This window comes from Oryzias melastigma, linkage group LG3 (assembly GCF_002922805.2).
Source record: "Oryzias melastigma strain HK-1 linkage group LG3, ASM292280v2, whole genome shotgun sequence".
Taxonomy (NCBI): domain Eukaryota; kingdom Metazoa; phylum Chordata; class Actinopteri; order Beloniformes; family Adrianichthyidae; genus Oryzias; species Oryzias melastigma.
The window spans coordinates 4476662-4492402 of NC_050514.1; the positions used below are offsets into that span (position 1 = coordinate 4476662).

The 15741-nt window shown below is 38.0% G+C and overlaps 1 protein-coding gene across 3 annotated transcripts in view; it reads right to left on the minus strand.

The window, feature by feature from the left end:
• Positions 1-15741, minus strand: part of tspan4a (tetraspanin 4a) — a 267431-nt gene that overhangs the window by 20127 nt on the left and 231563 nt on the right. For all 3 annotated transcript variants that reach the window (XM_024295289.2, XM_036216896.1, XM_024295288.2), the window contains one exon: positions 11881-12012. In XM_024295289.2, the coding sequence (XP_024151057.1) occupies positions 11881-12012 (132 nt within the window). The remainder of the gene's footprint in view (positions 1-11880; positions 12013-15741) is intronic.

The window sequence follows — 15741 nt, forward strand, 5'->3', positions numbered from 1 at the left end:
ACTTTGAACAGAGTGAGGCCTTTCTGAGAGACGAATGGAAATGATTTCAAAAGCTCTTGAAAGAAAACCACAGACCTTCCAAAGATTTCCTGAAATGAATTAAATAAACACAAGAACATTTCATTAGAAAATGTGACTTTTTTAAACAAAAATACATCTTGCTAAATGCATTTTAATAGAGGATTAAGGGTTTCAAATCACTTTTTGCCAATTTAGCTAAAAGGTCAAAGTAGGGTGACATTTCGGCAAAGATGTGAGACATTTGAGCAAAGTGGGTTGTGTCTACAGCCACACTTCACATGCGTCTCCAAAATGGTTCATTTCAAATATCATCAGATGCTGCACAGAAATGACTGTCATTATTGTTCGTGGTGCTGTTGCTTGAAAGCGTTTGCATGGCTGGACTCCAAATGTCTCACTGGTGTCGCATGTTTTTATCCATAACGATGATCATCAACGTCAGGAAAGGAGTTTTATTGTGTTTCTCCTGCTGTTACATCATGCTAGTCTTTCATTAGGATGATACCTTTTGTTTCATTTAAACAGAATTAATTGGGCTGACATGTTAATATATTTGCTATATTAAATCAAAACCTTTTTCTTTTTGCCTTTTTAGTTTCACCTTTTTTATCTGAAGATGCTTAACCACAAAAAAAGCTATTTTCTTTCTTTATGATAGAATCAGAATTCTTTTTTTTTGTCTCTTTACATCCTGCTCAGAGAATGTCTATTCCAAAAATCAATCAAAACATCTGTTGATTTTTATAGCAGTGCTCCCCAACCCTTTTTAGGACACGGACTGGTTCAAAATTACACAATAGTTTCACGGTCCGGTCCAAGTGGGGCAGAAGTTGGCCTTTTTAAGCTTAGTTTCTGAAAATATATTTTCAAAATAAAGTGCTACTACAAGGAATTTTGTTTAAAGAAGTCTAAAAACATCATTAATTTTTTTTTTTTTTTTTTTACAGATGATGAAGATTTAATGAAACAAAGTTTGTAGAAGTGGTTTCTGATTTTAAGAAATTCCATAAAGAAAACATTTCATGATTTTTTTCCCCTATAGGATGTAATTTTAACACTCAATCCAAGCTTCGATTATATTTCGAATTTTAAGGTGTGATGGATAAATAAAGCAAAATAAAATGACGCAACTGTCATTAAAGTGCTATTTTCCAAATATAATATAAAAGGAATCCACCGTGCGTTATTATCTGAGTGTGTGAAACAGTCGAGAGTCTGTCGCCGCGTATTAGCTACATGCTACATGAGAACAACTGTCTCAGTTATTCTGTTTTGTCTGTGAATGTACGCTTTATTGTTCTTTAAAGTCAAAGTCTCTTCTTTGGTTTCTTTACTGGCTCTTTTCTCCTTGAATAAACTTTCTAAAAACGCTTCATTGTTTAGTTTATTGTTAGCTTTGGACTACTAGCTTAGCCATGCAGGTCACCGCTTCAAGTCACGTGACAAAGATGGATGTAGTGAACAGAACCCAGCATTTTTCCAAAATAAAACTTCTTTCAGGATCAGAAAAACAAGTAACTTGAAATAATCTATATTAGCACAAGTATTATCTTTTTTCTGTCTGTGGCCCTGTACCAAGTGACCCACGTACCGGTACTAGTCTGCAGCCTGGGGGTTGGGGACCACTGTTCTAGAACATAGTAGTGGATGGGACTGTAAGGAGTAAGCCCGCCCCACTTCCCGACATCTTTCAGTTACACTCTTTCCCACTAGCTTACAGCCCCTCACAAAAATGTGCCAAAAAGAGCGAAAAATATTGAAACAGTCCAGTTTAGAGCTAATATTAGCTTAGATGAGGAAAACAAAGATGAACATGAATCTATTTGTCAGGATGCATTAGAATAAAGCGGAACAGGAAGCTTGCAGCTCGTGACTGTAGTCTGTATGTAACAACCACAAGCTTTTTCTGCATCTATTTGCTGATTCGAAACAATTTGAATAAAGAAATTCTCAGAAATGTAATTTTGAGCTTAATTTCCTTTATATGTTTTCTCCATCATGAGAAAAATGCCACAAAGAACAATTTTCATCTGAGTGTCTTTCTAAGTCTTTGTTCTTCTGTTAATAGCTGCAGACTCGTCACGTGTTCGTGATGAAATCTTGATACAATTATACTTATTTTGTGTTTTTACCACACAGATGTCATATCCAGCATGTTCTTCTGCAGAGTCAAAGTTCAAACACTGATTCTCTAGTCTGTGCAGACTTTTAAAGTCATACACCACAAAGTTTAACAAATATACAGTTAAAAAAAAAGATTTAGAATTGCATCGCAGAAATCCAGCTGTAAGTCCCACAAGAGTCCGAAACTTTATTCTATGAATAAAGTAAAAGCATTTCTGGGAAACCAACATGTAAAATTAAAGATGTTAAAATCTCTCCCTTTAAAAGCTTTATCATCAGAAGTAAAATATTTTATGATTCAAATGAAAAAGTAGTTCTGCAAAACTTACACAAGATCGTTCTTCTTTCTTCTTGACATAAACTGCTAAAATCTAAAAGTCTGATCAATTTTATGAGTGCTTTAATGTTCATCAGCATGCAGTAAATGTTTTTCTGTTGATTAAATTCAAGTAGTGAGTCAAACCTGTCAGATTTGTTTGTATTAGCACAGAGGAATGAATTTGCCTGTAATTATCCATTTAAAAAATGGGTTTTTGTTTTCTTTGATGTAGCTCACTTCATTTAGGGTGTGAAACATTTGCCAAGTTTGTTTGTTTAGGAGAAAAAAAAACAGCTCAACTTCTCTCTGAGGTTCACAAACACATTACCCTGAACCCGAGGTTTCCTCACTTTACTTCCACCTATGGGTGCAAATAGCAGAAATAAAAGTACTGGAAGCTGAGTCCTATTTATTCTGTAAAATAAAACCAGCAAAGGAGATATAGCATTTCTACGATGGAGTATTAGGGCCAGATTGAAAGATCAAATAAATACAATCTAGCACAAATTTGCTCAATGCTGAGGTAACCACTTACAATACACTGTACCTCATCCTGAAACACATTAGTATGTTACATTAGTATTTGTTAGTTTTTATGTTGTTTGAATTTTCATAAGAAAACAGCCCTTTACCAAATATATTACTTTAATCTTGTAAATTTGGTAAAAATACAAAATTATAACATTATTCTCATAAGATATTGAGTTTTTTACTAATAAAATATATATTTTATTCTTAATAAATTTAAACGTTAAAAGAAAAATCATAATTTCACGACTTTATTCCCACAAATATTTGACTTTATATATATATTATGTATACTTATATACTTATATCTATATGGCCATAATACTCAGTTGAGTATATATATTTAAAATAAATGTCTGAGCTGTCATAAACTGTAAATGAATGAGGCAGAAGAGGATCTGGGTGTTTAACTCACCAGTAACCTGACCTACTTCAGTAAGACAGAATAGAATGCACAGAGAAGGACAGGAAAAGAGAACAAGCTGCTCAGACTGTCTTTGGGTCCCCACTGAGAGGGAAGTTAGCCAACACAACATCAATCAGACGTTCGTTCTCCTCTCTTGGCTCCTGTGTGAGGCTGGAGGAGCCCCGAGCTGCGTCTTCAGCTCCAGTCAGAGCTGTACCACTGGAGTGAAGGAGACTTATTTCTGTTCATCTAACCTGGCAGCAGACAGGACTCTCAGCAACAGCAGAATGCTGTCACTCATTCTGTTAATCACTTGTGATTGTCAGCGGCTGTCATTTCCAATGTTTGTCTTTACTGTCTCTGTGTCAGTCACAAGTTGCTCCACAGGTTTTTCTGCCCATCCACAGCGTTATCAGAGCGATCCTTCATAAATATCCACTCACAATGTGTGAACTCTATCACAGATTGTGTCTGTTTGCAAATACAATCCTTCTCCATTTGTAAATAGTGCCAGTACCCCAGCACATATCATATCTGCATCATATCTTTTATGAACACAAATAATCGTATTTTCAGCAGAGCACACCAGGTTAAAAGGCGTCCCGTCAATAAATGGTCTAACGAACTTTAAGAGGTATTAAGGAAGATAACAGAGTATTAACTGTGTTCATAGAATTTCTAGAACTTGTTAGCATGTTCACTTGTGGTGTGCCAAAATATCAACATGGCGATCTATCGCGATTTTTAGTCCTGTGATTGATTCTTGATGGGTTCTCAGGGAGTATTGATCTTTTATTTTCATTTAAAGAGGCTGTAAAATGTTATATTCGTCATCCTTTGGTGAGATAGGCTAGTTGTCATGAGCACCAATATGTCTGGCAGCTACTTGAATTATTTAATTTTTGTTCTGTTGTTTACAACAATTTTGCACTAAGTAGTGGCAATGCTGTTTATGTTTACTATTGTTAGCACTGAATTTTACAGATAATTAAAATTCAGTTGGTGTCAATGCTTGTCAAAGAATATTTCTGATTTCATCAATGTTGTACAAAAGTGTTCATTATTTGTTGCACAAAATAAGACACAAGTTGTCTTATTTTGTGTTCAAGCTAAAAAATAAAGATATATTTTCCTAAAAAATGTCTTGATGTGAGTTATTACAGATGATTTTTAGTAATTATTGCAGTATGGCAATATCACAGAAATCTTGAGCTATGTATCGCATCTCACCGTATCGAGAGGTACCCAGTGATTCCCAGTCCTAATATATTTACAATACCTTTAACGCCCAACATTGTAATGTAAAAAACAAACAAACAAAAAAAACAGACTGAGACCACTAAAACAAAAGTTCCTGTGACTTCCAACCTTGTTAGTAACAGTATGACATCTCTACACGTTAGCCATGTAAGCGGATTCACAACACCCTTAACTCTCAACATTGTATGTAACGTAAAAAATAAAGACTTAGACTGCTAAAACAAACTGTAGCATTACTGTAAATGTTGACTTCCAACCTTTCAGTGACATGTAAAAACAGCCTGACACAATACCTGTAACTCCCAACCTCGCTAGAAACACAACAAATTCCAACACCGCTACACGTTAACCACTACATGATAAACACAACATGATAACTGCAACATAATAACCATAGATGCTAACCATGTTAGCCTTTTCATAATAAACTTGTATGCAAACCAGACTGGTAAGCTACAGCTAAAACAAACATTACTGTGAACATGCTAACTTTCAAATTTGATATTAACACGTAAAAATAACACAGTGTGACACTACAAATGGTTAGCTACTTTAGCTGTGTTAGCATATTTTAAATACTTGTAACTCAAAATCTTGTTAAAAACATGTAAAAAAAAGTCTAAGGCCCAATCCGAATTCCTCCCTCCACCTTCATTTGAAGGAGCAGTTTAAGTGTAAGTACTGTCCAGGAAATGTATTTTTTTAATCCGACCCTCCAGATGGAGGGATATAAAGTCCTCCAACACGAGGGTAAACCGCATAGCGCTGAGAAGCGCTTTTCTTTACCACACTGGTAGGCTACAGCTAGAACAAACATCATTGTGAAAATGCTAACTTTCACATTCTAAATTAACACATAAAAATAACACAGTTTGACACTGCTACATATTAGCTAAGTTGGCGTATTTCCAATACCTGTATTTATTGTAAAGTCACAAACATCAACACCTAACCTTTTTGCAAATCGTAAAAAAACGATTAAAGCCCAACCCGAATTCTTCCCTTCTCCCATCTCCTCCATTTAAAGGGGGAGTTTAACTGCAAGTCGTGTCCAGAAAATGTATTTTTTAAATCTGTCCCTTTAAATGGAGTCATCCATCGCGAGGGTGAACCGTGGAAAGCATTTCTTCAAGTGGGTGTGCCTTGAAGCACACTAATTAGATTTAAATGTTAGTAATGACTTTTTGTTTTAGAATGACCTTTTTAAAATGATAAAACCACTGTTGTTATTTATGAAGCTCTGCGCTAATGTTAGCAGACCAGCGATTATTGGTGATGTCATCAAACCAAAGTGACGTCCGAAATATGAGACACTATTTTTTCATAACTCTCCATTTGGAGGGCTAAATGAAGGGGAAGGGGGAAGGGGAGAATATGGATTGGGCCTAACATTTTGATGGCATGCCATGTACCTCTCGGTAGGCAGAACTAGAATTAATTCATATTTAAGGTGCACTCCTGTTTTTTTATTTTTTTGAATGAAGGCTTATAGTGTCTTATAAGTGTTGAAAATACTTTCAACTCACTTAACTCTTTGGAATCTATTATTTTATAGTTTAAAATTAATTTAATTTAATGCTATAATGTAGTGGTTTTTATGTAAAAATAAGACACAAGCCCTCATTTTACAGTACTTATCTTTTTTTTTAAAGTAATTGGTTAGATAGATAAATCAGAAATGCTGTTTTAAAACTTCCAGCTCTCCCCTTCTCCGTGTATGAGAAACCATTCTTTTAAAGGTTCCCAAAATGATTGGAAGCCCCGGCTTTACCGTGTCAAAGGCTGACATAAAAGCCCGGCAAAACCTCAGTTTGATGTATCAGCTGCCAAGAGGAGATCATTGTACAGAACTGATTCTGTTCAATGGATTAGACATCAGAAACCGGACCAGATAAGGCTCTGGAGTAAGAAAGACAAAATGCCATGAAAGCTGCTTTCTCAGACTTTGGGGAGAAAAAGGAACGTTGAAGGTGACTCTGTAGCTCCTTAAGATGAAAAGCTGCTCTCCTCTGGTGCAAAAGTGAAACAAAGATGATTGCAAGTGTGTGAAAGTGAAAGTGCACAGTGGGAACAGATGGCTGCTCTCATGTGGGAAAACACATTTTTTATTTAAAAGAGGGGGACAAAAACAGATTTTTCACACTCGGCAGTGCTCTTTGTTGGTGTGACGGACAGGTCACAGGTAGGTGGAATAATTTTAGTTTTAAGTTAATGTGCAATTAATACCAGTTTTCCCACACATCATCTCAATGTGCTCAATTACCTCTCTTACAAAAAAGCGTCCATTCTTACTAAATCATGCGCAAATTAGTCCATTAACATAATGTCCTGCCAATTTCAATAAAACTACCCAGTGTTACATATTCAATATGGCAAATCTGCAAAAATGACAGGGTATAATGGTCTCTGCGGAGTGATGAATACACACTCTGTGCAGCCTTTGCGTCAGTGCCAATAGATGAGCGCTCAGTTATTGACATGCAACCTGCTTAAGCAGATCTACCACTTTCTATGCATCAATCTTGGAAAACTAAGAGCTTTTGTTGAAATCAGGTCTTCCTGCAGCAAAGCATCTCTGTTTTATTGGTTTAACCTGCTCAGTATTCAACAGCTCTGCGGCTCCCTAAGACTCCCGTGAAGACTTAAAGAAATGCACCACCGGCCAAAGACCTCTAAATCTCTGCACCTCGCTTGTGTGTGTGTGTGCTTACTTTCCTGCTATTATAGTATAATTTAAAAGCAGGAATATATCGCTGTGCTTAAAAATTAAAAGAATTTTCTCTAATTGTGGATTTAAAACGCATTAGTAGAGCAGTAGTTATGCCCTTCTGGAAAACTATTATTAATCCAATACCATTAATTTGATGAGTTTCAGCACTTGAAAGTCAACTAATTTTCCAAGGTTAAAGACTGATGATCTGAAATAAAACTAAAACATCAGGGCATCAAGCCAAAAACTGTAAAAGTTCAAATTTAAATCAAAAACAAATCTGACCATGTTGAGTCGCCATTCTTTTGTCATTTATTCTGGGCTCTAAAGGATGTTGAATTCCTCACCGACATCACAAAAATGTTCTAAATATAAAAAAATGGCAAAACTTTTCAAAATTCTTTATGTCTTAAACTAATCCTTAAGCTATTTAAGCTGAGAAGTTGAAGCTACTTACTGTCTTTTCTGCACTATATGACACAATAGTGTTTTTTTCCTCAAAATAACAGTGTGCTTTATGGATTAAATCTAGGTTAAGTTTACTGATGTTAAAGTGAATTTGAGATGTGCACGGCACTCTGTCAACATGTTAGTCTTTTTTGTAACCCTTGTGCTATCCTATGCATGTTTACATTACAACTGGGGTCATCTGGACTCCACAATAGAGCATGAGGGTTAACGAGCTATGATAAAAGTTGGTTGTTGCTGTGAATACGCTAACGCGGCTAACATGTAGCGGTGTCGTAATGTGATTTTTACGTGTTAGTAGCAAGGTTGGGAGTTCGAGTAGTCACAGTACTTTTTTTTAATGGTACTAGTCTGTTTTTTTTTTTTACCTGTTACTAACAAGGTTGGGAGTAATTGCAAATATATTAAAGGGGCTAGCATGTAGCGGTGTCGGACTGGGTTTATGTGTTAGTAGCAAGGTTGAGAGTTAACATACCCACAAGTAACCTTTTCTTAAGCGGTATCAGTTCTATTTTTTTTTTTTTTTACCTGTTTCAAACAAGATTGGGAGTAATTGCAAACAATATAATGGGGCTAGCATGTAGCAATGTCGGTTACTAGCTAGGTTGGGAGTAGCATAGCCGCAGTAACCTTTTTTTTAAGGTGGTATCAGTCTATTTCTTTACTTGTTTCTAACAAGTTTGGGTGTATTTGCAAATATGTAAAGGGGCTAATGTGTAGCGGTGTTGGAGTGTGTGTTTTTAATGTGTTGCATAGTCACGATAACATTTGTGTTAGCTGTATCAGTGTAGTATTTAATGTATGGCAAACAAGGTTTGTGAATATGCTAATGCTTCTGACATGGCGTACAGGGTGCCACAGACTAGAATCAGAATTGCTGTGAATATAGTTGTTAAAGTCTGACTGACTGATAGTCATGTGGTCACTTTTCTATTGATGACTGAGCTCCATGATAGTTGTAATGAATGCCTGGGCATTTGATGATTGAAAAATATTCAGATAGATGATGATATTGATAATATCAATGTATTGTATAGATTTTTGGTATTTTTGTGGTCATAGTTGCATCAATTTAAGGGAGCAGCCTTAAATAAGCTTCAGCTGCTACATATCTCAGTTTAAAACATTATTAGCGTTTCTAAGTTCAAATAGAGCGTTTTGCATGAGTATAGTTATCATCAGAGTGCATACATTTATCTATTGTTATTTTTATTTGTTTAGACTAAGCAAAAAACAATACAAAACTTTATGTGCCTTATTAATATACAACATATTATTGAAAAAAGACCATTTATTGACAGTGTGCCTTATAGTATGGAAAATATGGTTGATTAAAATGGTGTAGCTACGTTTTCTATCCAGACTATTTGTTTGCCACCACAAGAAACAACAATCCTCCACTGTCCTATTCCAGATCTGTGAGTTTGGAAGGCTTTTCATCAGCTCGGTCTCAAATTCCCAGACACATGAATGGGATGTGGATTGGGACCCCCGCCTGGATCACTTTGGAATGCTGACACTGTAGCCTGTTATTCAGTTATTGACAACTTTTGTCTGCTGGATTATAGCATTGTTTTATGGTCCCTTGTTTCCAAGAACATCTTTCTATATTTTCTACTTTTCAACCGTCTTGCAGTTATTTGTCTCCATTATTCTATTTACACAAACTGCTCTGCATTATAAAACAGAACAAAGAAATGCTGTGCCGCCATACTACTGCATTGTTTGTTTTGACTTCACTGAACCGCTGTCTTTTCTGTCTTTTCATCCAAACACACCATCTCCATTTCATTAAATCACACGATCAAAGCATGTAGGAAAGATGTTCTGAGGCTGTGTGGAGAAAGTGAGCCTCCCGGTCAGCATCCTTGGAAATGAAAACTGACGAAGAATCATCAAAGAAGGACAACATTAAAGTTTACAGGTAGAAGTTTTTTTTTTTACAAATTTGACTAAAATACTGTGATCAAAAGCTTTTAATCTGAAAATAAAATCTAGAAGACTCTAGGAGTGGTATTCATAAAACATATAAGTGATTTTTCACACTGGACATGTACCACCAAGGTTTGAAAGCTGTAGTGGTGCATCACTATTTGTCACACTGTTGCAGCAGAATCACTGACTTTTACACAAAAGGAATGGGAATTCTTAGTGGGAAAGCTGAAAACACTTTGGAATCCACTTCATTTTCAAAATAAAGTGTAAACTTGTAACCTTGGAGGTTTGCTGAACGGACAGCGCTTGGAGCTGATGAGCGTCCTCAACATGTCCGCTGTGAATTCCAAATGAAGCAAAACTATCTGAGTGGGCCCACTGTTAAAATAAAAAAATGTAATTAATCCCCAAGGAAAAAATTTTGAAGTTTGCATGCACTACAACTACTGACAGTGTGTCGGCGTCGTGATAAAACTTGTTCAACCCTTGAACACACCCTCTTTGACATATCTCTATGACTGTTTACAAGATAAACGTGAATCAGCTGATTCTGACGCTGCTGCTTTTCATATCTGCTTTGCTCAGATATACACATTACGTAAAGTGTTGCAGTTTGCTTTTCTTTTTTAACAGAATCAGCTGATTTTGTCGATTGGGTAAGTACTTCATTCACCAAAGTGTTGCATATCAGCGTAACGGAGGCACTTCCATTGGGTGCCCTTATTAATCTATGGTGTGGTTCACACCAGACGCGAAGCGCCGCGGTCTTCTGCAGAAGGCTCGCGCATGCAGCAGATTGTTTTGGTGTCTGGTCTGTTTTGTGTGCGAGCCGCGACTGATCCGCCTCAATTCTGGCAGGAAGTTACACCAAAATACATGAGAAAATCCGCTTTATTTTTAAAATATAACCCATTTTTCACAATTAAACACCAGGATTTATCTAAACAGATTGGAGAGATTAAACACACACACACAAAACAGACACACCCCCACGCATGCACACACACACTTCTTTTTGTGTGTCTCAACAACAGATGAATTAAAGAAGTGTAGGTCTACTAACTAGTGGCCATGGAGGTTTTGAGAAACAATTACAATTTGACGGCAACCGGACGATTATTTTCTAATAGTTGACATTGGTTAAGCCATGTTTCCATTGAGCGGTTCGGGAGGAGTAGTACCGGACTGAACAGTTAATTCAGGCGAGCGATTCCACTCAGTTAAGCCTCGCTTCCACTGAGATGTTTGTTTTCACGGCACATGGGTGGTGTAGACCGCTAGTATGTCATCACATCATCGTAGTGCAACGACTAGAATACTAACAACAATGGAGGTCATCAAGCAGCTTGTTTTTTCTCTTGTCTTACTTCTTGAAAATCCCGTATAGCAGGGATTTAATGTAGTTTGAAAGAAGTTTGAGGCGGCTAAGAAGAAAACCGCCGTAAAGAGGAAAACGGAGTCGCTACCTTATGGCTATACTGGTGCTTTCTAATGTCGTCACTTTCGGCCGATCAGTGTGTGGCTACAGCGACTCCGCCCCAACCGTCCCATTCTATTTTCAATGGACCTACAACGAATTGGGGCCCCCAAGAGGAACGGGTCGGTACTGTTTAATGGGTCTATTTTACTGTGAAAGCGCTCAAAATAACAGATCGAACTGTACCGTACTGAAGCTTTAGTGGCCACCAGGGCACATTTTGAGGCCATTTTGAGTCCAGTGACGGGGGAGATGACAATATTACAAAATTGGACGGCCACAAAACGGTGGCAGCCGGAATCACCGGCCAGCCACGGCTCTGATTGGACGATGCGTAAATGTCTCCTGACAGCGGCCATCAATATCAAGCACTGCTAGCTACCGGAGGGGAACATATAAAGCGGTCCATTCTGCGTGTCTGACAACCGCCAAACAAGCACTGTCTGAGGACCAAGCCAACGATTTAAAAAAAATCAGACAGCGGGATGAAATCTTGAAGAATGTATCAATGCCTCAACCCCGCGCCGTAGGAGTTCTGTTTGTGAACAGAACATCAATAAAAATGTCTGCATACACTTTGTAAAAAGTTGCATGACGATTCCTGGTATTTCTTATGGAATGCAGGAACTTACTGCAGTCCACCACGTCCCCGGATTGTCCAGTCCACAGTTGTCGCTGTACTCCAGACAGCAGGAGTCCGGCACACGGGAGGCATTGTAAACCTCGAACCAGTCTGTGTGGTTGGTCACTCCACAGCAACGAAACTGCACAAAAGAAAGGTTTCTTTTAGACAGAAAAAACACTTTACTTATCAGCACATTGAGATTGTTTCTGAAGAAGTTTCATGAAAACAAATTTGCATTCTTGAATCACATCACTTTAGGTTTTTCAATGCAAAATATAGAATTTATGCTTAAAAACAAAATCTATAAACATAGCAGTCAAAAATATCTCATCTACTTGGTATGGATTTGTTGATGCCTCTGCATGTTTGATTTCTGAGGTCCTGCAGTGATATGTTTACAGCTCATCTGACTTTTTTACTATCCATCGTCTTGATCTGTGATTGCTATCGATTTTTGATCAGAGATCATGGCTTTGACTGAAATTCCTTCCATCAGAGCACATGAAAAGACTCAGTGCCTTGGATGTTTTGTTCATCTCTTTGACATTATTTCCACACAGGAATGATGCAGTCTGGCTGTTCACGGCACAGCGTGCACGGCGCAGGGAACTGACTTTGAATTTTAAAGCTCGCTCACCCTCTGATGCTCCACTTTGATTTATCACCAAGTACAGCTGAACCTAAACCCCCGAAAAAGGCACTTAAGTGAGGAGCTCAAAATCAAATTCCTGTAAATTATGCAAATATAAGCATCTTGAAGAGTTCTCAGTTTTGTATGGCGTGCGTGAGATTCTCACCGTTTTATTACTGCTGCATTCATGCAGTGTCTTCTGGATGTTCTATTGCTTCTTATTAAGTGAATGAATCTTCTTTCACTCACTGTACATTTGCTCAGAGTTTCATAAGTCGCCACAAATTTTATTCAAGGTGAACTTTGCTCCAGGGACATCTGCCACATAATCAATTCGGCGATTCAGCAAGTATGAGCGAGGCTTGGAATGAAGGGAGTGACTGAATCTGAGCTGCATTTAATGGGTTTGGTCTCAGTAAAGCTGCTCAAACACAGGCTGGAACAGTAGTGAGCAAAAACTGTACACCCCTTGCAGTGACGTCATGTGCGCTCCGCTGACCGCCATTTTGGGAGTCAAGCAAACATTGGTTGTATCAGAAATTCCTACTTACTACTTAGTGCACTATAAACCACATTCAACTTTTGTTTAGCTATCCATCCATCTTCTTCTGCTCATCCAGGACCGGGTCGCTATAGAATCGCTTTAAAATCCAGGTCACTAGATAATCCCACACTACATAGTTTTTAGTAGTTAGGAAGAGGAGAGGGAATCCAGACATACCAATAGTTCTGATACATCCAATGGGTAAAATGGGTGACTTTAGAGTAAGAAATAGCACCAAATCTCATCATGGTACATATGCGTTGTTGTTGGTTGTCAAAACAGAAAAAAATTAAATTCATGCGTCTCGGTTTACTGACTTCCCCGGGATGAATACAGAAAATGATAGATCGTGAAGAGTTTCTATACTTTTATATTATGTTACACTTTTATACTTTGCTTTAAACACATTAATGAATCATTTTTACATTAACCCATATGGAGCTCCAGACCAGTTGAAACCAGTTCGGGGTGCTTCAAAGACCAAATCAGTTCTTTTCCACTGAAAACAAAGCTATGAATTACGTTGCTGGAGCAGGAACATAGACACTGACCACTAAAGATGTAGATTTTGTGTAATGCTAAATAGCGTATGCTTGCACAGCACTTACTACTTTCCTCTAAGACCCAAAGTGCTTTACAGTCATAGGACTTCCCATTCACACAGTTGGTTGCATAACACTGGTGCCAACTTTCCACCAGAGCTAAGGTTCGGTTCTGTGTCTTGCCCAAGGACACTTTGACACATGGGTGAGCAAGGCGGTAATTGAACCTGCAATCTTCCAATCAACGACCGTGGTGCAGTGGTAGGGCAGCCGACTCCTGACTCCTTTATTCCCGCCTTGCCTGCCCATGTGTTGAAGTGTCCTTGGGCAAGACACTGAACCCGGATTGTTTCCGGTGGAAGGTTGGCGCCAGTGTTCGGCAGTGGACATTCACCACCAGTGTGTGAATGGGTCTGTGACTGTGAAGCGCTTTGGGCTCTCGAAGGAGGGTAGAAGGCGCTATACAAGTATACACCATTTAGAGGTTGAGCACCTAACGCTGCACTATGGCCACCCTAGATACAATGGATGACCATATAAGGTATTCAAGCCTCTAGGGGGTTTCTTCTGTCCTGCCAGCCTGAAGCCACATTGGGCCCACCCCAGGGATACATCTGTGGAGTCCATTTTACAGGCATTTGACTATCATGAATACTCTGTGTGACTCTGATCCAACTTTTATTCAAATTACAAAATTCCAATTGAGGATTTTGGTCACTTTCTTTGTCATCAACACACATGCAGAAGTTAGCAGGGGATTCCTCACAATCATCATCGTCAAGCAGAAAGGGCGTCAGCCTACAGATGCCAGCAGACTAGTGGTGAACATTTTGTTTCAGGTCAGCCTATGGCTACACATTTCACTGGTCTTAAAATAAATATATTTTTAGGAGTTGGTACGGTTTGGTATTTTTCCAATGCCATTCCGATAATTTTAAAAGATGCCGACTGGGACCAGTACTTTTTCTGATTGTTTGAACAGTAAACGAATAAACATGAGGAAGCAGCATCACAGATTCCTGCAGTACCTGAACTGTTTGTATCTCTCTGTCAGTCTCCAATATCCTCATTCCGATGATTGATTATTTATTCAATATTAAAGCCATTGATCCTTATTTACACACAATAATATGTAACCCAGTCTACTAACATGCACCGCGGGATCTAAAAAGAGACCCCAGACGTCGTTTCTGATCTGTATCAGACCTTGCAGCTCTTTATTTTGTCTCGCCGTCAACACAAACTGATCAAAGGCAGACAGTCGAGTGGACAAAACGAAAGACTGACACGCAGAAGATCCACAGGAGTAATCTTCTCTCTATGTATTTTAGCATTTTTAAGGTGGTTCCTTAAATCCTACAAACTTAAAGGAATTGCACGTAGAAAGAACTATATGCTAGTTATGCACATGCTGTCATTAGCAACGCAATAGATATTAATATCATCGACATGTACTTTTGTCACCACTAACACAAACACACAGCACGCCTTCCAGACATGAGATGCATGCATGCAGGCCAGAGCAAAGCTTTAATAAATGGAACTAAACTACAAGCCATAACAGTGGATTCAAAAAGCCCTGAAGTCTCCCATCTATCTTTTGATGTCTCCCGGAGGGATTTCCAGCCACAGCCACAGCAGCCCCTCTGCAATTTTAATTCCCAATGTCTACTTTTCACACTGTTTTCTGTCTTTTTTTGCTAGAGAAAATTACACATTTACAGTTTGTTCAAAATGTTCAAATCAAATTCAAATTGTTAAACTGCAAGAGGGTTCAATGGTAAAAGCAGACAACGACATAAGAACTGGAAAATCTCAGAAAAAACATTTAAAATCTTGAAAATGCAACAAACATTTTCCCTACAACCAACTCAAGTGTTTTACCCTTTATGTAGAGTAGTGTTTTTTTGTTACAATCTGCTGCTAAAATAACACTTGAACATCAGTTTGTGGTTGAGCTTTCTAAGAGTCTTTTTCATGCCTTTAATTCACAAATACTCTGGTTCACATTCCCAACAACCTTCATTCATTCTAGAAGCTTTTCTAAGAGTCTGAAATCTTTGTATCACTAATGAAAAGCAGGTCTGTGTTAAACAAGAAACAGACTGAGAGTGCAGGGAAAGAAAATAGCAGCTGCTTTTTTTATTTTTA